General features: G+C 37.2%; 1 gene segment (V, D, J or C); it reads left to right on the forward strand.

Moving 5' to 3' along the window:
- Nucleotides 1-741: 741 nt before the first annotated feature.
- LOC142664019 (T-cell receptor beta-1 chain C region-like) lies at nucleotides 742-20736 on the forward strand. The segment is given in 5 exon segments: nucleotides 742-985; nucleotides 14363-14692; nucleotides 15865-15882; nucleotides 16546-16652; nucleotides 20520-20736. Coding segments are annotated over 5 exon segments (594 nt in total).
- The last annotated feature ends 3345 nt before the right edge of the window (nucleotides 20737-24081 follow it).

Here is a 24081-nt window from a genome sequence, read left to right on the forward strand (position 1 = left end):
AGACTTTTTAAACTTGCCACAGACAGGACAAATCATCAAAAAAGTCTAATACTGCAGGTTATTTTTGGATCGTCTCATTAGGAGATGGTCATCATAGTCAATGACAAACCAACAATAAGATGTAGATGACAACATGGTGGCGAGTAGGAAGAAATACTGATCAAAAAGACATAAATGGTTTAGGGAAATAATAAACAATGGTTAGACTAGACTAGATGGACAAGGCTGTTGAGATAGAGGGTTATAATCTTAAACATTGTAAAGCTAATTATGATGATGGAGAATTAAGGAGGATATTTAGGAACAATAAAAATAAAAGTGGGGAATATAAAAGAAAATTAAAAATATTATAAACCATCGGAAATAGAGAAGATTGAATAGTCTCATGGATACCATATGGAAAAACCATACAGTAAATGGCTTAAAAGAGATTGGAAAAATGCAAATGTGACATCAGATGAAGATGGATGGAGCCAAGAAATAACAAAAAATAGTAACTAATGCAATTATTGATGAATGAAGATGAAGAAAGAAGAGAAGAAGCTTGTTGATGAACTATATACATGGACCTGAGCATCTGACTACGGGTGGAGGAAGTGAGACGTTTAGTTTCAGTAGAATAAGGGTTGTAGAAGGAGGATAAGAAATGTAGAAAGAGTCACTCAAACATCTGAGTAGGATCAAAGGAGATCTTCAATGAGAAATAGAGAAGGAGATTCATATTCTAAGTGCAGAGAGGGAAGGAGACATCCAAAATCTTCAAGCAGTCAAGGATTAGAAGAAGACATTTCTGATGAGATCACCCTTTATATTAGAAAACACATTCAGATGGAAAATCACGGGGGAAACTATTCAGTGTATGAATAAATGGACAATGGATTTATAGACATTATACTTAATGATGTTTTTGCTCTTGGAAATGTCTTTGTGGTCTCATATGGAGCTGCTCTTGTTTTTGGAAAAGGGACAATACTCATCGTCTTGGGTAAGTGTTGCCTCATCTTGGTTTTTTTATGGACTACTAATACGACTGTACAGTCATCTTTATGCTTCATTTCTATGACTAGAACCTGGTTGGTGTCAAAAGTCCATTTAGGGTTGGCCAGGTCAGAGAACACTGCACCCACTGCTGCACATTAAGTTCTTGAATTGGCCATATACCCTGTGTAATTATCAAGCGTATTTCGGAGAAGGGACGGTCCTCTCTGTTTTAGGTCAGTATTTTTGAATATTGGATTATACTTATGTATTTTAGATTTCGTTTTTTATATCTGGAATAAAAAGATATGTTAGTTGTACATTTTTGAGATGTTTAAGATTAGGAGACATGGGACGACATTGAACCAACAGAACGTACAGTTGTGTAGATTGGTGGAAATGGTAGAATTTATTCCATAGGTTTGAGATTCCCAATGAGCCAGAGTCTCTCACATTTTGGAGAACATAGGAGAGGGGTATTTTCTCTATAGATCATTATCAATACTCATTACGTGATGTTGAGGTGATTTTGACGCCTAGAGACCATATGAATAGTGTTTCTACAGAACGTCCTATCTTCTGTTAGTAAAGTTCTTGATTTCTCTCCTTTCAACTTGGGGCTGGTCTCCCAAACATAATTGTCTTCACAGATAAAGTGGAGCTTCTTATAATATGTCCAGAATAAGTAACAATTCAGTCTTGTCAGTTGTACTCTAAATAGAGGGTCCAGCTTAATTCGTCCAAGGGTAAACTTGTGTGCCCACCCAAATGTCCGTAGTGTTCTCATACCAACACCGAAGTTCAAAAGTATCAATACTTTTCCAAGTCCATGTTCATTTTCAGATTTTGTAGCCTTAAAGATTCCCAAACTATGTTGATTTGAGTGGAATGATTTGGGTGGAGATATATTTAGTAGAAAACATTCATTTGGAGGACCATGTTACAAATCAGCTACAGTAGGGTTTGAAGAAAGGGCTTTGCCTCTGTGACAAACACTGTTGCTTACTTCGGAGCAGGAACAGTACTTAGTGTTTTGGGTAAGTTTTGATGGTCTCAAAAAGTTCTGAGTTCAGTCTACATTCAGATGTCGTTTTTATACAGCCATGGCGGGCTGTGAATGCCCAGAAGCTGGAATTTGGAGCTGGAACGGCTCTTTCTGTGCTAGGTAAGGACCATGCTGCCACTCTTGGGGTAGGTTTTCAGAGAGGGTAGTATCTCTGTGACCGCCTCTGTTGCTTACTTTGGAGCAGGAACCGTAGTCAGTGTTTTGGGTAAGTTTTAGCTCTTAGTATAGTCAGCATACTGGTGAAGTTTTTTTTACATTCAAGGGGGGCTGCGAATGTCCTGAAGCGGGAACTGTCCTTTCGGGGATGAGTCAGATAAATGAGCTTAGAGGATCATGCTGCAGCTCTCAAGGTAGGTTTTCATAGAGGGTCGTGTCTCTGTGACCAACTCTGTTGTTTACTTTGGAGCAGGGACTGTAGTCAGTGTTTTAGGTAAGTTTTTATTGTCTATGTGACCTCAAGGTAATCTAATGTGGGCTGAATATTGATGGTCTCAGAAATGGAAATTTTTATACAGTCATAATGAGCTGTGAGCAATCAGAAGCAAGAATTTGGACCTGGAACTGTCCTTTCTGTGTTGGGTAAGATGACTGGGAGGGACACATGACTTAGACATCGATAATCAATTGTAATTAGATATGTAGATTTGATACATTGAAATAAAAAATGGTTGAGGAGCGTGAAAATACTAGACTGGGAAGTAGGACTAGGAAGAATTATAGACTAGATGATATTGGGTATAATGTGTCGCTGAAGGGTTTTTGAGGTTTCCTAGTCTTACACGATCGCCTCAATTCTCCTACAATTGTGGCTAAAATATATATTTTTGTTTTTTAAATCATAGTGTTAGTTACATAGGGGTCTGTCTTTTTCATAAAGTTACGATAGTATAGTGAATTATGTGGTATGATTTGGCAAAATGTTGCCAACGGCTCATAATGGTCAGGGTTGTAATGCGTGGAAGTACTGCTGTGATAGCAACATACAATATTTCGGAGCCGGGAGTCATCTAGTTGTATTGGGTAAGTAATTGTGGCAATTACCATGAAATGTGTCTATGAAATACTCCTGTAGATCATTATTTATACTTCACCACAATATTAGTACATGATTGTAGAAGGACATATTGTAATTGTCTTTCTTTTTCAGATTGGTAAAACTTTTTGCCAATATTTTTGTATATAATCACTTGTTCGAAGCCCACATTAAATTTAATATTATGTAAGTCATTGGCTACGAGCTAAATTTTGTATTTTGTATCATAAGTGGGGTGCAATTTGTTAAAGACATTTGTGACTATGATCGATGGTAAGGGACAACATTTTGAAATTGTAATCCGAGTTTATGTAATGGGAAAGTAACCCAAAATTTGTTGTAAAATTGATATAGTTGTAATGGGTTAGATCTTGGTATAGTGAGTAGGATAACCATAGTAAAGATTTCTAAAGATCTATTCACTAGAATATACAAATTTTTTAGGTAACGTAGATAATATCATCATAGTCCAATTACTTGGGGATGAATAAATGAGTTCTAGTAACAGTACCAAGATCATGTAACGTAATTTTGATAAGACTATTCCCATTTTTAAGAAAATTTTTCATTTAGAACAATGAAGGTTTCCATCATTGGTAAAAAACAAAACAGTATGTTGGTTTACAATCACATTCTTTTCCTCAATTATTTGTGTTCAATTTTTCCTACAAATTTCTGGTGTGGAAATGAAATGTTAAATACTTTTGTGTAGAGTATGGTGGCTGTGAGTATGGCCGATAGACAGTATTTTGGAGATGGGACTATTCTGTTTGTACTGGGTGAGTCGATTATTCATCGTCTTCTTATTTCTGAATCAGCTCTATGAAGGGCTTTTTTTAGGATCACATTACTTAAGTGTTTCATGGCATCTTATATGAATATAATTTAAGATCAATTATAGAATATAGGACTTGGTCTAAAGTGGTGCGGAAATGAAAACACAAGTGTCAACAGAGCCTAGAATTAGTGGTTTACATAAGTTGTGAAAAAAATTCTGGAACAAAAATGATTGCCTAATTTTACCAATGAGCCCAATTCAGATTTGGTGCTAACTCTTTTCAATGTGTTCCTATAACACCCAATATTTTGGTGGGGGGACCTTGCTGCATGTCCTGGGTAAGTCAACTAAACACACTTTATAAATATTGATTTGAAGGCTTTTGTGTACCTAGTGTTAAAAAATATATATATTTAAAGGGGTAGCACTAAAAATTTTTTTTTTTTTTTGTTAAAATCAGTCATTGGTTAATGTGATTTAGGTGGTATTTGTCCCTTTCTCTTGGTCAGAGGAGTCAAGATTATCATAAAGTGATTGAATACAAATCAGAGAAAAAAAAATTCCAATAACTTTTTCCAGGCATGACCATTGTGTAAGTTTATTCCATGGCGTTAGAAAAATGGGTTTAGTATGGTGCAAATCAGTGGTGGTGCGAATTTCTAGGACAATGCAAATGACTGAACCTAAAGTTCCCACTGTTCTACCCAACAGAACTTACATGATCGTAGGGTGCTGTGGTTATCTAGCTTCAGTTGAGTAGATCCAATGGGGGTTAAGTCTAAGGAAACATTTGCTTTGAAATTGTTGTACAGTGGATCTACAAGAAGCAGTAGACTTGTCATTTCATCGTCTTGTCTACACATGTATGGTAAATGTTGGATCTGAAGTTGAAAATGTAAACTTTCGAGAAGAAGAAAGTTTAACCAGCATGAGGCCAGTATCACCATCTCAAAGCCTTCTAGTCTGTGCACCTGGGTTGAAGCTGGTGGATTTTCTATAGAGTATGGTGGCGGTGAGTACGGCCGATAGACAGTATTTTGGAGATGGGACTATTCTGTTTGTACTGGATGAGTCGATTATTCAACGTCTTCTTATTTCTGAATCAGCTCTATGAAGGGCTTTTTTTAGGATCACATTACTTAAGTGTTTCATGGCATCTTATATGAATAGAATTTAAGATCAATTGTGGAATATAGGACTTGGTCTAAAGTTGCAACATTGCATCGGCATAACAAATGTTCATTAAGGTTCCTTAAGCTTCGTTATCATAGAATCAATTACATTCACTCTTGATCTCACTTTGTAATATAGGTTTGTCCATTATTCTGAGATCTCGGGTATCATGGCTGGAGGACCCTGCTGTCCATGTCCATACAGCATCATTTATGCAAGCCCTAAAGTTCGATAAACTGAGCTCACCCATAGACATGGTCAGACTGGTCCACCAGAGGATCTTTCAGAGAGCCCAGGTCTTGACCCAATAACCAGGTTTAACCCAAACAGGGTCCATGAGGAACAGAAGAGGAAAACCTAGGGTCACTCAATGTTGGACTATACTACTTTTTTTTTAGGTTAGTTGAAGATGGGCACTCAAATGATTTCCTCTGGTGGGCCTATATTCCCCATCAGATACTGCCCATAGAAGTTGCACCATGGATATTGATGTGTAAACAAAAAAATGCATGTCCGCACAGCCAAGGTAATCAAAATCTCAACCCAGGAACTCATTTTGATGCCTTTTGTTCACATAGACATAAAATTGTGTGTTTAACTCAAAAATTCATATGCAACATAGAGTTAAAAAAAACGTAACCATTGTATCAACCTGGAGTTTATTTATAGGGCAGAAGTTTCTACGTAATATCTAAGACACGACATGAAGAACTAAAAATTAGATATGAGACCTGGTCAAGTATTTAGTTGGGAATATTAGAAAGCTGTACAAAATTTTGGGAAGGGTCTTTCAATATGAGAGTGTCGCATAGTGAGGAGGAGCCTCTGTTGTGTACATGGGCAGTGGGACAATTATTGGTGTCTTGGGTGAGTACATGATCTGGGGGATACATTAGATGGAGGATAAAGGAGTAAGGGATGTAAATTAGCACATTGACACTATGTAAGTAAACGGATATTCTTGTTAGAATATTCTGAGGCCACAAACGGAAATTAAACATGATACCGCAGAATACATCCCCTCCCCCACCTCATGTGCTCCGTATGAAATATTCTCTCCACAAAGCATAGAAAAACATTAGTATTTATGTCAAAATATCAGAAAAATAACTTAAACATTTTATAATTTTATATCGTATTTATAGTGCCATACGCATGAAATAGATGAGAATTATCTAGAATAATATCTAGACAAGTGGAACCTAAAATGAGATGTGAGCTCTGGAAAACTTGTGTTAGTTTGGAATAGTGTGACATTCAAGAGATAAAAAGACTGAGAAAAATTGGGTGAGCAGCATCATCTTGTGTATTTTAGCAGTGGTACCACGATCAGGGCACGTTCAGACGTGGCGGAAATTTTTCGTTGCGGATTTTGCCACAAATTGGCGGAATTATGCAATGAATCTGCTGCAAAATTTGCATCTGTGAGATTTTATCCAGACGTGGCTGATTTCGCAGCAAACTTACTGCTGGCTTCAGCCTTTGCATTGCAAAAAGTGAAATCCGCTGTGAAAATCCGCTGCTGCTCTGCAACCGACTGAGCATGCTGTGGAATGTAAATTCTGCGCCGAAAGCTATTTTCCGTGCCGTTTTCTGCAACGTCTGCACTAAGTAGACAAAAAAGTTATAGAAACCAAAGGAAAAAAAGTCTGCTGCGGATTTCCACTGCGGCCTGTCCACAGCCAACCCACCACGTCTGAACATGTCCTTAGGGTGGATTGGCAAATCGCAATTTTTGTGTAGAATTTCGGCTGCGGAATCCGCTCCAAACTTCTGCAACAGAATACTGTACAATGTTAGTGAATGGGGTTTTAAGAAACCCCATCCATCACCGAGTAAAAAATCTTTTGTAGATTGTAGGCATGCTGCAGATTTTCAAAATCGGTTGCGGAATTGCAGCGAATTTTCACAGCGAATTTCATTCATTGCAATGCAATGTATTAAAATCTGCCACTAACTTCCGCACCAAAATCAACAAAACAAAATGTTGCCGACTTTGGTACGATTTTTACACCATGTGTGAACCTTGCCCCGAGGCTTCATGCACACGAACGTGCTTTTGCGGCCGCAGTTCACCCAAAAATCCACGGGAGAATTGCGGCCCCATTCATTTCTATGGGGCCATGCACACAACCGTGGTTTTCACGGTCCGTGCATGGCCCAGGAGCCCGGACCGCAGAAAGAACGGGCAAGCCTTATTATGGCCGTGTTCTGTGGTCCAGCCTCATAGGAAACAATGGCGGCGGCCATGTGCACAGTCCACGATTTGTGGGCGGCTCGCGGGTGACACTCCGGCCGTGCACATGGCTACGGTCGTGTGCATGAAGCCTTAGTGTGTTGGGTGAGTACATAGACGGTAAAAAATAATACTGATGTTGGTCAATGATTTTATCTAGTGGTAAGCCGGAGTTTGGAGGGGGTAGAACATTTTCAGGGATCGGTACGTTCACAAAGTTTTGTCATTAAAGGTTTTTATGTGTTGGCTCAGTTGGTGGTAGGGAAAGGGGTAGGATTTAGTATCGACATTTCTGGCTGTGAGCGGAAATGAAAGACAATATTTTGGAAGTGGGACGATCCTGGCGATCTTGGGTAAGTTTCCAATTTAACAAATTATACACTGTTTCCCGGAAGGAACCCGCATTTTGGTGAAGAATGACCCATGACTGTTATGATGGTCAATTGTAAACTGGTAATAATGGGTCAAGGAGTAGGACTGAGATCACTGACACCAGTACAATATTAAAATGGGTCAAATATCCAAAGTAGGAAATAAAAAATAATGATAAAAACGTTCAAAAAATTCTAGAGATAGAAAGTAATACATATATTTCTAAATAACTACACAACACCTACTGCATTTTACATCGTTTTAGTAGACAAAGACTTGTGACAATGTCTATACTTACACCTTATATGATATTATATGATGTGCGTTGCTTATCGTGCCCTAAACTGTAATTGGCCCTAAAAAAAATTAAAGTACGTTTAGGCAACCAGTGGAGTCTACTGTGCCCGTGATACTACAGTTACAACATAGTAGATACTAAGACAACAAAAATACAAAAAACACGAAAAAAATATCAACTTTACAGGTTAATAAATCCAGAAACATCTAATCTAGTAGAGTTGAGCTTGTCACGTATAGCAGAGCTGAGTTTGAAACAATAAATGCTGATGTTGTCTACAGTAGTACATAGGTCCATATTACAACGGCAACTACCAGATTCGTCTACTGCACCGAACTTAGATGATCACAGGGTTCTAAACTCAATTTAGTAGAACCATGGGGAGGACCAGGGGATGTAACCGTATAATGGATGGAGAAATGTGGTCAAATTATGGAAATGGCTTAACTCAGAGAATTATTATTATAATGAACAGACAATGCAAAGAGTTAAATGACAAACTCAGCTCTGATACATCCGCATGTGACCGAGTTACCTATTCACAACCTGTGTTCATACAGGTGAACATATACAATGAGACGCCCAAAAAGCAAATAAATAAGAACTTTCTGAAACTCAATTAAGATTGAACGTGCTCATACAGGAACTAGGGAATAGTTTTTTGTAGCAGACTATAACATTGTGGGTAGCGGGAGCACCATGATTCAAATGAATATAAGCACTTTACAAAAACCCTTTCCATGGGGTATGGCAAATTCCCTATAGATGGACCTGTCCGTGCTTCAAAACAGTCTATGGGCACCAAAGATGGCTTCTTTCCAAGGTCACAGTAACAATGAATGACAACTGGTCCATATTGGAGGGTTTTCAGCTCAAATGAAGGTCTGAAATTATCCCCATGAAACAACCATAGTGATTATCCCATAGGGCTGGCAAGAGCGCCTGTTAAAGGAATTGACTATAAAATTGGATAGAACTTACCCTAGAAATGGGTAATGACGAAAAAAGAAAAAAAAGTATTTGCTGATGTCCTGGGACCCCTCATTTTGGGTTGGGAGGTGTTTTGTAGGAGGGATTGCCTACTGTGCAGGTTATTCTGCTGTTTACTTTGGAAGTGGAACTGTGGTCAGTGTCTTGGGTAAGTTTAGGGATTTCAGTAAGTTTTTATATTATGTTGTACGGCTGTGACCTCTGGTGCCAAGCTTGAGTTTGGAGGGGGCACAGTATTATCAGTGCTTGGTAAGTGATATTGTTTTATATCTCAATGGTAATACGAAAAAATCCATAATATCAGATGTGGAAACATATTCCTGATCTCTATCAGTGTCAGAGGGTTCAGCTACAGTCAGATTAATACTCAAAAAAGACACTCGGAACTAAATTTCCTAAATTTTGGTTATAGTTTTAAGAATTTGTCGAGATATTAGTTTATTTAAGAGCCAGGATTGAAATAGGGGAGATTTAGTATAGTGGTTTGCGACTGTGAATGCCGACAGACAGTATTTTGGAAGTGGTACAATTCTGACTGTATTAGGTAAGTGTAAAAAAATATATATAAAAACCTTACAGGCAGGATCATACACGCAGTTTTGGTGCAGTTTTTGGCTTAATTTTTTTGAGCCAAACAAAGTAGTGGACACAAAGGAAAGGAGAAGCATCAGCCTCTTCTTTATACCTTTCCTTCCTTTTGGATCCACTTCTGGCTTTGGCTTAAAAAACGGAGCAAAATTTTTTCTATTATTGAGTTTAATGTGTATTTTACCATCTAATTTCTGCAGATTTAGTCAGAAAAATATCTGCTGTAAATTTTTTAAATATTACCGTATGTTTTATCAATTATTAGAATTATGTTGTTTTTTTTAATAATTAATGCATTTATTTAAATCGTTCAGTTCTACATTTTTTGTTATATTAAGACTATTTAATAAAACAAAAGTTTGGAAAATACTCTTTAATAATTTACTGATAAGTTTAACTAAAAAGTTTACAAAAAATGCAAAGACATGAAAAAAATTTTTGGGGTAAATATTGACTTTTTATTCAAATTTTATTAGTGCATTTTAATATCGAATATGCAAAATATATATAAAACTGTAATACCTGGACATTTAAAAAATAAAAATAAAAAAGAGAAACCTGACCCTAAAAGTCGATTTCAGAAAGCTGTAATTCAGCCACATTTTTACAGCCGTGTTATGGCCATAAGACCTGGACCCCATGTGCTTCTACTAACTGAACTTAGATACCATCGGGGCTCTATAATGTTCTCAGTTCAGTTTAGTTGAGCCAAATTGACAGGGGAGGTGTCCGGGTTTATGTGACCGTAAGACATATGTTAAAATGTGTCTGTAATAGGGACATCTGAAATGGATGAGCCATAGTCCAGTGGTTGTATAGACTCTGCCGTATGTTGCCTAGTCTTCCACCCAAAAAACTGCGATTAATCACTAACGTAAGATAAGCTTTGCTACATCTAACAAACTCCGCTCTGCTAATATCTTTAAAAAGTTACATTTAAAAAAGAAAATTCATAAATTACATGTTTGAAAAATACTGTTGTATTTGTGGGGGACGGCGGAGCACCGTAATCGAAATTATAGGCAGCGCTTTGCAAAAATCTGCTCATGTGAATGTATAATATGTCTCCAAATAAGATCTGGACAGAATACTTCTCCATAAATTGAAGAGAATTCTCCTATATACAGGGCAGTATAGTGGTTGTCCGGTATTGAGCACTACAGTATGTGTTATAGATTCCTGGGCCATTATGGGGTTTACTATTCCCACTGTGACTACCTCCAATGTCTACTTTGATAAAAGTTAAAAAAAATAAACAAAAAGAACCATAAAATTAAATTCTGGAGAGTTTTTATACGCAAGTATAGGGTTGTGAATGCTGGAAACAAGCAAGAGTTTGGACAAGGCACAATAGTTTCGGTGATTGGTGAGTTAAGTAAAACTAATGAAATAAAATAAAATATATGAATTTATATAACTGGATGAAAAAAAATTAATATGTTTTTTTTTTCTTTTTGACATTGAATTTTTATAATTTACCCTATATCAAATAAATATATTGTCAGAAGAAATGATAATTTTGAGGAGATAATGTAAAGTTTTAGGGGATCATGTTCAGACCCAGGTAAAATACAAAATATTTTTTTTTATGGTATACTAGATCAGTTTATTTCGAAGGACATTTCCAATAATTTGGCAAGTTAGAATATAATATTTATGTAGAGCTTAAACCCTTTGTTTTCAAAAATATTCACGAATTTGAATATTGGGACCCCTCGTTTTGTATTTGGAAGGGTTTTTTTTTTTGTTGGTGGGATTGCCTTCTCTGTAAGAGCTTCTGCTCCTTACTTTGGTCAGTGTTTTGGGTAAATTTAGGAAATTCAGTAAGTTTTTATATTATGTTGTACGGCTGTGACTACAAATGCTAAGCTTCAGTTTGGAGAGGGCACAGTATTATCAGTGATTGGTAAGTGATGTTTTTTCTATATCTCACTGGTAGATATAGGAAAGATTTAGTATAGTGGTTTTCAAATGTGAACGCCGAGAGACAGTATTTTGGAGGTGGTACAATTTTGACTGTATTAGGTAAGTGTAAAAAACCATTGAAATTATTTTAGTTCTAAATTTTATGTTACATCAAAACTATATATATATATATATAAAATTAAATACCATGACATATTAAAAAATAATAATACTAATAATAATAATGAAGGAAATAGAAATTTGACCATTACAACGCTAAGGCCTCCTACACACAGAATTATTAAAATATTAACATGTGTTTTTTAAGGCATTTTTTAGTTGGCATTTTTGGTGAAGTTTTTCAAATGGCGTCATTCTGTACTTGTTTTTTTTTCTGGCGCAGCATGTTCTGGGTGTGGTGTTTTTCCCATAGGCTTCTCTATAGGACCTCCATATTTTATTCCTGGTTGTGACTCACAAATTCTTAAGCAAAATACTGACCCGAGACCCGATTCTTGTGGCCGTAACATCCCCATTAAAATACAGCTATGTTAAGACGTCTAAAATAATGATATCTGTATGTTAAAATTGTTATAGCAATACACTATACTATGATGGCTAGTCTTGCACCCCAAAAACGGCAATAAATCACTAACTTAAGATAAGCTTTGCTACATCTGACAAGCTCAGCTCTGCTACATCTGTAAAAGTTACATTTAAAAAAGAAAATTTAGAAATTGCATTATTGAAAAATACTGTTTTTGTATCACAATAAATTATTGTGGGGACTGGGGGAGCACCGTAATAAAAAGTATAGACAGCTCTTTACAAAAATCTGCTTATACGATTGTATGATATGTCTCCAGATAAGATCTGGAAAGGATCGAGGTTAAGCTCTCATTCCAAAAACGGCAAAACTCCGTGAATGGAAAAGAATTCCCCCATGGATAATGTAGTCTAATGGTTGTCCAGTATTGAGCATTATGTGTCATAGTGTCCGAGGGCATCGCTGGGGTTTCCTGATTACTATGTCCCGCTGTGACTACCTCCACTGTCTACTTTGGAAGTGGAACCGTTGTCAGAGTGTTGGGTAAGTCTAAGAGATAAGGCTTAAAAAATCAAAAAAATTGAGAAAAAAAAAAATCAGGAAAGTTTTTATACGTAAGCATACGGCTGTGAATACTGGAAACAAGCAAGAGTTTGGACAAGGGACAATTGTTTCAGTGATTGGTGAGTTAATTAAAATTAATCAAATCAAATAAAACATTAAATACTGTATATATTTATATACAATCAGGCATTATTTATTTATCTGTATATAATTTGTTTTTGTTTTAAAAAATTGTTATTTACTAAAATGCGACAAAAATAAAGTGTGATTTTTTTAAGTTGAATTTATATAAATGACCATTATTAAAATAAATAATTGTAAAGAGAAAAAAAAAAACATTTTATTTTAAGAATTTTTTTTTTAAAAGTTCTAAGGAGATTATGTTCAGGTCCAGGTGAAACCGGAAATATTTGTTTTATGATATTATAGATTAGTGCAAATGGAGAAAAAAAATATGGTACAGTATATTATGTTTATATTGAGCTCAAATCCTTAGTTTTCCCAAAAACGTATTGAATAAAAAGTAAAAAAATTGTGTAGGTGCTATTAACATAAATCGACTGATAGAAATTTTGTCTAACCGTAAGTTTATAATCTCTTGTAAATGATTTATTATATGTTTTGCCTTTAAACGGCACGTTGAGATGTGGCGGATTTGCAGTGTAGATTCCGCATCCCAAATCTGTAGCAATTTACAGTACAAGACAAGTGGATGAGGTTTTCAGGACCCCATTCACATGACTGCGGAGAAAATCCGCAATGAAAACAGAGAATGCCGCAGATTTTCCTTCGCAATGGATAGAGTGAAGCCCGCTGCGTTCTCCGCAACAAAATCTGCATGTTTCATATGGAGATTTTGCTGCAGACCCATGTTGGTTTTGCCGCAAGTTTGTGACAAATTGTCGGGGCCCTAAATGGGTCGTAGAGTCGTATATGTGTATATATACTTCTATAATTCTTGTATATATACTTATAAAACTAAGCACAGCAGTTTAAAATGTGATGTATTTCTTATGAAATTTCAAAAAAGGTTTTACCATAGATTGTATTAAAAAGTCTAGTGGAAAAAAATTCAACGAATCCCCAAAAAAGGGCAATAGATGGTCTAAAAAAAAACACGAAAAACTTAAGCCACACATATGGCCATATTAATGCTCCGTCCAACCTAAGAATTGTACGGAGCCATGATACAGCATCCATAGAAGCATGAATAGAGCTGGCCATGTATAGTAGACCAAAGTTGACTTAAATGTCCGATTTGGCTGAATTCATCATTGATCTTATATATTTGGGGGCAGCCCAACAGTCCTGGATTGCAGATGTCGGGGGGAAAAAATATTGGATAGGTTAGATGTCAACATGTATGATCAATGGGAGATAAAGTAATGATAGGGGGTGTCTGGCAGCCACTTATCCTACTCTTTCTATTGAAATACACAGGCATGCTCAGCCGAATGTAATGTTCATGGGGGAACTGGGAGACAAAGCTGTAGTCCAAATGAACGATAACCCAATAGCTAACCAATGTGTATGGCCACCTTAAGTACTAAATTAACAGATTTAATTGTCTCATGATACAGATGTAGGAGACTTGGTTGTCTGATGTAGCATCGTTTACGGAAGCACAGCGACTTTTCTGTTCATCGCCCCATCACTGTGCGGATCGGCAGCGATCCTGAGGATCGACTATCGGTGTTGTAGCCCCTATAGCTTTTTAATGATCAATGTAAATTTGTTTAGTGGAGCCGAACTGTGAAAATTGCATCAACAAATTTCAATTGCTACCACAATCAGTAGGAAGGGTGTTTTTCTCATCTATATTCAATTCTTACAGAGGAAAATCAAGTAATAAAAGGGCCCAACGTCTCAATCTACCGTCCCAGCAAACGAGAACTTGAGGATCACAACTTCATCTCCTTGGTCTGTGTCGCAAGCAATTTCTTCCCAGAACACGTGAAAATCCGATGGTTTGTGGATAATGAAGAGAGAATCAACTTGTATGAGCCGGTACCGCAGAATAGATCCGGTGCTTCTTCCTACTCCACCAGTAAACGTCTCACCCTGACTCGATCTGAATATTTTAATCCGGATTCCACATTTCGATGTGAGGCTGCATTTCTGGATGGAACTTATAAGGATTTTCAAGAAGTTAAAGGAGAAACAGGTAATTTAAACCACATCAAAGTAAGACTTAATACAAAAAGGTTCTCGGTAAGGTCGGGGTCCAACAGCGAACACAAAACGAGAAGGATCATGGAATGATGTGGTAGTAGTAGAGAAAGAGAAAGTAAGGATGAGAGTATATTGGGCTGAGGTTGACCAGAATAAAATTTAAGCCAATAGTTAAAATGAAAAGCCCTTATGGTTAGATGATTGGTAAGATGATTGTACGATTGGCCACCAAAAAATATTCTAGTCCAATAGATATTAGATAACTGTTGTTGCACCCTGAAGTTTTTAGTAGGATTCACCACTTATAAATGTGTATAGGGGTTGCCAGACTCTTCATTATATGTCAGTCGAGTTAGTGGGACATCCACGCAATTTTTTTAGGGATTATTGCTCTGACCGTTAAACTCAATGACTCAGTAATAATATTTTTTGAGAATACCTACAGTAGTTGACATAAAGCAAGGGATTCCTTGTTAAGGCTTAAGGACAACCCCTTCTTAAATTGAAGTCACCCTAGCGATCAAGTGATCGCTATGATTCCAGATTTTTTACCCCCACCATTCAGCTGTTATGGCTGGCCTCATATGGCCCCTCAGATGTATAATTTGGTGCACACTCAAATGACCATCTGTACCTCCATAGTTTGCCCCTGCTGCTCCTGTTCATAGAGGGGTTCTCATATGAGGTCACCTCTATGACCTCAATATAGCAAATATCAAAAGGGGTTGTCCAGATAACTTCAATTACGATATATCTAATCACATTGCAAGCAAGAAGGTGGAAACACACCCAAAAACAGGCTCAATCTTCATTGGAAAGTTGACCAGATGTGCCACTCTACATTGCTTGATAATGAATTACATATAAATCCCCATTCTCATATAGGGAGAACTGCTTTGATTTTCTTTGGGTGGTGACTATGCACACATGGCCACCTCTCTACTGAGGGTACAACCTGAGACTGAAACAGTTCCAGGTTTGGTGGGGGTCTATCGGCTGCCTTTACGCAACAATAGGTTCACTCCCTTACAAAATCCAGCCAATTAATCCAGTAGACAATTAATGACTAATTATTACAAAGTATAAACTTTATATTAGAGCAATGTAATTGTAACTACCAAAAATAATTCTGAACGCTAACGTAGTCTTCTGTTTTGTTCACAGATTGTGGCGTCTCTAAAGGTGAGTAACATCTGTGAGCTTTACTAATTTACTATTTCCCAACCCTCAGACACTAGACATACTCATTTTAAAAGCCCAAGTTACAGGTTCATTGAAAGTCCCTCATGAGGGGAATAATAGTCACATCCACAACCATTGAAATCCAGTTTAGCCCTGATAGTAACAGGAGTTCTTAGAGAGTTATGGTCCTTTAACTTGGCCTGACGTAGGCCGTGTAAACGAGTGCCGATCAACGATCAGCTGGTTGATCGACGCTCGTTTTCTTCTTTCACAAGGAGCTATGTATAAGGACGAGCGCTCGTTACTCTGATCACTCGTCCCCATACATTGCTATCATGTCGGCAGCGCGTCTCCCTGTTTACACACCAAGATGTGCTGCCGACAACGATAATATTTTTGGCTACATAAACAATACGATCAGCAGATGAACAAGAGTTTGCTCGTTCATCGGCTGATCGTTACCCTGTTTACACGGGACAATGATCAGGGAAATCTGTGAATGCCTGTTTGCCCGATAATTGGCCCATGTAAAAAATCTGCCCAGTTACAGTCCCATATTAATTGTATTGGTTTGTTTGCTTGACATGTAGAATAATTTAATCTACAAACAATGTTAATTATTTCAAGGCTGGAGGCTTCTAATACTTGTCTCATTATTTACAGAGTCTTACACCAGCTACATTAACCAGGGGAAGATTTCCTACATTATGGTTCTCTGCAAGAGTGGCCTGTATGCACTGGTTGTCCTTGTCTTAGTGTGGAGGAAAAAGGTAAAACAGACACAAAATACATGCAATTTAATTTAAAAAAAAAATATTGGATCCAAAGGTGTCCAAAGCCTTTAAGTCACTTTTTAAGCCAAATTGGCTATTGCGCTGAAAATTTTTGTGGAATCTGATGTTCATCACAATCCTCTATAATCTTGTTTCAAAGTATTTTGGTGCTGATTATGACGTGGAACTCGTGTCGGAATCAGTCAAAAATCGTCCGAAATGACCCCCCATAGATTTTAATGAGAGGCAGAGGCAATTTATTTTGGGGAAAAAAAAGCGCATTGTTATATCTTGCCTCTGAAATCTATGGTCAGAAAAAACCTGTGGTGCTCGTTTCTGAGCTTTTTTCGCTGCGTTTTTCATCCACGGTCCTTGCAATTTATAATATTACTACTATAATACTGCCCCTATATACAAGAATATAACTACTATAATACTGCCCCTATATACAAGAATATAACTACTATAATACTGCCCCTATATACAAGAATATAACTACTATAATACTGCCCCTATATACAAGAATATAACTACTATAATACTGCCCCTATATACAAGAATATAACTACTATAATACTGCCCCTATATACAAGAATATAACTACTATAATACTGCCCCTGTATACAAGAATATAACTACTATAATACTGCTCCTATATACAAGAATATAACTACTATAATACTGCCCCTATATACAAGAATATAACTACTATAATACTGCCCCTATGTACAAGAATGTAACTACTATAATACTGCCCCTATATACAAGAATATAACTACTATAATACTGCCCCTATATACAAGAATATAACTACTATAATACTGCCCCCTATATACAAGAATATAACTACTATAATACTGCCCCCTATATCCAAGAATATAACTACTATAATACTGCTCCCTATATACAAGAATATAACTACTATAATACTGCCCCCTATATACAAGAATATAACTACTATAATACTGCCCACTATGTGCAAGAATATAACTACTATAATACTGCCCCTATATACAAGAATATAACTACTATAATACTGCTCTTATATACAAGAATATAACTACTATACTACTGCTCCCTATATACAAGAATATAACTACTATAATACTGCCCCTATATACAAGAATATAATTACTATAATACTGCCCCCTATATACAAGAATATAACTACTATAATACTGCCTCCTATATACAAGAATATAACTACTATAATACTGCCCCTATATACAAGAATATAACTACTATAATACTGCCCCATATATACAGGAATATAACTACTATAATACTGCCTCCTATATACAAGAATATAACTACTATAATACTGCCCCTATATACAAGAATATAACTACTATAATACTGCTCCTATATACAAGAATATAACTACTATAATACTGCTCCTATATACAAGAATATTACTACTATAATACTGCCCCTATATACAAGAATATAACTACTATATTATTGTTCCCTATGTACAAGAATATAACGGTTATAATACTGCTCCTATATACAAGAATATAACTACTATAATACTGCCCCTATATACAAGAATATAACTACTATCATACTGCCCCTATGTACAAGTATATAACTACTATAATACTGCTCCCTATATACAAGAATATAACTACTATAGTACTGCCCCTATATACACACGAATATAACTACTATAATACTGCCCCTATATACAAGAATATAACTACTATAATATTGCCCCTATATACAAGAATATAACTACTATACTACTGCCTCCTATATACAAGAATATAACTACTATAATACTGCCCCTATATACAAGAATATAAATACTATAATACTGCCCCCTATATACAAGAATATAACTACTATAATACTGCCCCCTATATAAAAGAATAGAACTACTATAATACTGCCCCCTATATACAATATAACTACTATAATACTGCTCCTATATACAAGAATATAACTACTATAATACTGCTCCTATATACAAGAATGTAACTGCTATAATACTGCTCCCTATATACAAGAATATAACTACTGTAATACTGGCTCCTATATACAAGAATATAACTACTATAATACTGCCTCCTATATACAAGAATATAACTACTATAATACTGCCCCCTATATACAAGAATATAACTTCTATAATACTGCCTCCTATATACAAGAATATAACTACTATAATACTGCCCCTATATACAAGAATATAACTACTATAATACTGCCCCCTATATACAAGAATATAACTACTATAATACTGCTCCTATATACAAGACTATAACTACTATAATACTGCCCCTATATACAAGAATATAACTACTATAATACTGCCCCTATATACAATAATATAACTACTATAATACTGGCTTCTATATACAAGAATATAACTACTATAATACTGCCTCTATATACAAGAATATAACTACTATAATACTGCCCTATATACAAGAATATAACTACTATAATACTGCCCCTATATACAAGAATATAACTACTATAATGCTGCCCCCTATATACAAGAATATAACTACTATAATACTGCTCCTATATACAAGAATATAACTACTATAATACTTCCCCCTATGTACAAGAATATAACTACTAAAATACTTCTCCTGTATACAAGAATATAACTACTATACTACTATCCCTATATACAAGAATATAACTACTATAATACTGCTCCTATATACAAGAATATAACTACTATAATACTGCTCCTATATACAATAATATAACTACTATAATACTGCCCCCTATATACAAGAATATAACTACTATAATACTGCCCCTATATACAAGAATATAACTACTATAATACTGCTCCCTATATACAAGAATATAACTACTATAATACTGCTCCCTATATACAAGAATATAACTACTATAATACTGCCCCCTATATACAAGAATATAACTACTATAAGGGTATCTTCACACGGGCTAGTTTTAGCCGTTTTTCTGGGCCGAAAACTCCCCGAAAAATGGCTAAAAATGTGGAGGCTGAACGCCTACAATCTTCTGCCCATTGATTTCAATGGGAAAACGTCATTCTGTTCTCACAGGGAGTTTTTTATGTGGCCAATTTAAAAAATGGCCACGTAAAAAAATACCTTGTAAAAAGAAGTGCATGTCACTTCTTAAGCCGTTTTTCATTGACTCAATATAATAACAGCTCCAATAAAGGCCGTAAAAAAACGCTTGTTGATTAAAAAACAGCTGAAAATCAGCAGCAGTTTTCCATGGAAACAGCGACGTTGTTAAGCATGTGAACAGACCCTACCGCACATTCAGACATGACGGACAGTCCGCAGTGGAATTCTGAAGCAGCCATTTTTTACATTTGTTTCTTTACATTTTTAGGAATCTTAGTTCAGACTTTGCGGAAATCAGGCTGCGGTGCAGAATTTTCCTTCCGCAGCCTGCACTGTATGTTGCGGAGAAGAAGCGGAATTTCACTGCGTATTTTAGCCTTTGCAATGCAAAAACTGAAATCTGTGGCGTCCGCTGTGATATCTGCAACGTCTCAATTATCTGTCAAATATGCAAATGTTGGTGCAGATTCGTTGCATAATTGGCCCAAATCTGCTCCAACATTTGCAGCGGAAAAATTCTGCCACGTCTGAACGTTTGATACTTAATGTTTTTAACCACTTTCCTTCATTACTAGTAATATTGCTGACAGGGAGTTTATTTCTGGCAGGTATTTTCTTTCCCAGACTCTAATGACGGGAGGAGTGTGGAATATGAACTGCTGATTCTACAAGAGAAATAAAACTAGTGCAGCGCTTCATGATATTTTTGATTATTGAGTTTGTTTCCTTGCTGTTTATTGAGTGTTTTGATGGGTTTTTTTTTAACTTTGATTTCTTCTTTTAGGTTATTGCGAGCTCCTACTAATGAACATTGCTGATGCCTTAAAGCCATATGTGCCTGAGCTTCATGGTTAAATGCGCCTGGAGTCTTATTATAGAGCAGAGAGAACTGGATAAAACCAATCATGTCTAATTTCTAGTACAACGCAGCCGACATATTCTGTATACCTGTGTATTGTGCTGTGATATTTGTGTGCAATATGTACTTTTTCGCTAATAAACTAATACTGTATTATATATCATAATCTTCTGTCTCATCTATAAATATTGATCATAGCGTGAGGGAGCACCGGTGAACAACATTTTACTGTCTATCTATTATCTCATGATAAAAAGTTGAGTCTCTTTGCAAATATATTACATTACCTATCCTGAGTTACGTCCTGTATTGTACTCCAGAGCTGCACTCACTATTCTGCTGGTGGAGTCACTGTCTACATACATTACATTACTTATCCTGTACTGATCCTGAGTTACATCCTGTATTATACTCCAGAGCTGCACTCACTATTCTGCTGGTGGAGTCACTGTGTACATACGTTACATTACTTATCCTGTACTGATCCTGAGTTACATCCTGTATTATACTCCAGAGCTGCACACACTATTCTGCTGGTGGAGTCACTGTGTACGTACATTACATTACTTATCCTGTACTGATCCTGAGTTACATCCAGTATTAGGGCATGACCACACGTGGCGGAATTTCACTTAAATTCCGCTGCGGACACTCCGCAGCATTAATCCGCAGCGGAGCCGTTTGTCCATTGACTTACACTTTAATTTAGCAGTGTTCGTTTAGACGAGGCGTAAAATTCCGCTGCGGAGCATAGGCTGCGGAGCGGAATTTGGTGTCCGCAGCATGCTCTGTCTGTTGCGGAGCAGTGGCGGACTCATGGCGGAATTTCTCCATTGACTTCAATGGAGATTCAAAGTTCCGCAATGAAGTCCGCAGCTGTCATGCACATGTCATGTGTGCTGCGGATGCGTCTTGCTTTTTTGCCATGACATTTCTTCATTCTGGCTGGACCTATGTATTTCTAGGTCTACAGCCAGACTGAGGAAGTCAATGGGGCTCCCGTAATTACGGGAGCGTTGCTAGGAGACGTCAGTAAATAGTCACTGTCCAGGGTGCTGAAAGAGTTAAGCGATCGGCAGTAACTGTTTCTGCACCCGGGACAGTGACTACCGATCCCAATATAGATGTATCTGTAAAAAAAAATGAAGTTCGTACTTACCGAGAACTCCCTGCTTCTGTCTCCAGTCCGGCCTCCCAGGATGACGTTTGAGTCTAAGTGACGGCTGCAGCCAATCACAGGCCAAGCACAGGCTGCAGCGGTCACATGGACTGGCGCGTCATCCAGGGAGGTCGGGCTGGATGCCGAAAGAGGGACGCGTCACCAAGACAACGGCCGGTAAGTATGAAATTCGTTCACTTTCACTAGGGAAAGTGCTGTCCCTTCTCTCTATCCTGCACTGATAGGGAGAAGGGAAGCACTTTTCCCGCAGTCCGCAGCAGCTAGTCCGCATCAATTTTCTGCACATTTTGTGCAGATCCGCATCCGTAATCCGCAACCCGGATTAGGTGCGGCATTGATGCGGACAGTTGCGGAGGAAATCCGCCACGTGTGGTCATGCCCTTATACTCCAGAGCTGCACTCACTATTCTGCTGGTCGAGTCACTGTGTACATACATTACATTACTTATCCTGTACTGATCCTAAATTATGTCCTGTATTGTACTCCAGAGCTGCACTCACTATTCTGCTGGTGGAGTTACTGTGTACATACATTACATTATTTATCCTATACTGATCTTGAGTTATAAGCTGTATTACATTCCAGAGCTACACTCACTATTCTGCTGGTGGAGTCACTGTGTACATACATTAGATTACTTATTCTGTACTTATCCTGCGTTATAAACTGTATTATACTCCAGAGCTGCACTCACTATTCTGCTGGTGGAGTCACTGTGTACATACATTACATTACTTGTTCTGTACTGATCCTGACTTACATCCTGTATTATACTCCAGAGCTGTACTCACTATTCTGCTGGAGGTGTCACTGTGTACATACATTACATTACTTATCCTGTACTGATCCGGAGTTACATCCTGTATTATACTCCAGAGCTGCACTCACTATTCTGCTAGTAGAGTCACAGTGTACATACATTACATTACTTATCCTGTACTGATCCTGAGTTACATCCCGTACTATACTCCAGAGACGCACTCACTATTCTGCTGGTGGAGTCACTGTGTACATACATTACTTATCCTGTACTGATTCTCAGTTGCATCCTGTATTATACACCAGAGCTGCACTCACTATTCTGCTGGTGGAGTCACTGTGTAAATACATTATATTACTTATCCTGTACAGATCCTGAGTTATAAGCTGTATTACATTCCAGAGCTGCACTCACTATTCTGCTGGTGGAGTCACTGTGTACATACATTACATTACTTATCCCGTACAGATCCTGAGTTACATCTTGTATTATACTCCAGAACTGCACTTACTATTCTGCTGGTGGAGTCACTGTGTACATACATTACATTACTTATCCTGTACTGATCCTGAGTTACGTCCTGTATTGTACTCCAGAACTGCACTCACTATTCTTCTGGTGGAGTCACTGTGTACATACATTACATTACTTATCCTTTACTGATCATGAATTACATCCTGTATTATACTCCAGAGCTGCACTCACTATTCTACTGGTGGAGTCACTGTGTACATACATTACATTACTTATCCTGTGCTGATCCTGAGTTACATCCTTTATTATACTCCTTAGCTGCACTCACTATTCTGATGGTGGTTTCACTGTGTACATACATTACATTACTTATCCCGTACAGAGCCTGAGTTACATCTTGTATTATACTCCAGAGCTGCACTTACTATTCTGCTGGTGGAGTCACTGTGTACATACATACATTACATTACTTATCCATTACTGATCCTGAGTTACGTCCTGTATTGTACTCCAGAACTGCAGTCACTATTCTGCTGGTGGAGTCACTGTGTACATACAATACATTACTTATCCTGTACTGATCCGGAGTTACATCCTGGATTATACTCCAGAGCTGCACTCACTATTCTGCTGGTGGAGTAACTGTGTACATACATTACATTACTTATCCTGTACTGATCCTGAGTTACGTCCTGTATTGTACTCCAGAACTGCACTCACTATTCTGCTGGTGGAGTCACTGTGTACATACATTACTTATCCTGTACTGATCCTAAGTTACATCCTGTATTATACTCCAGAGCTGCACTCACTATTCTGCTGGTGGAGTCACTGTGTACATGCATTACTTTACTTATCCTGTACTGATCCTGAGTTACATCCTATATTATACTCCAGAGCTGCACTCACTATTCTGCTAGTAGAGTCACAGTGTACATACATTACATTACTTATCCTGTACTGATCCTGAGTTACATCCCGTACTATACTCCAGAGACGCACTCACTATTCTGCTGGTGGAGTCACTGTGTACATACATTACTTATCCTGTACTGATTCTCAGTTGCATCCT

The sequence above is a fragment of the Rhinoderma darwinii genome, chromosome 11 (genome assembly GCF_050947455.1).
Source record: "Rhinoderma darwinii isolate aRhiDar2 chromosome 11, aRhiDar2.hap1, whole genome shotgun sequence".
In the NCBI taxonomy this organism is placed as follows: Eukaryota; Metazoa; Chordata; class Amphibia; order Anura; family Rhinodermatidae; genus Rhinoderma; species Rhinoderma darwinii.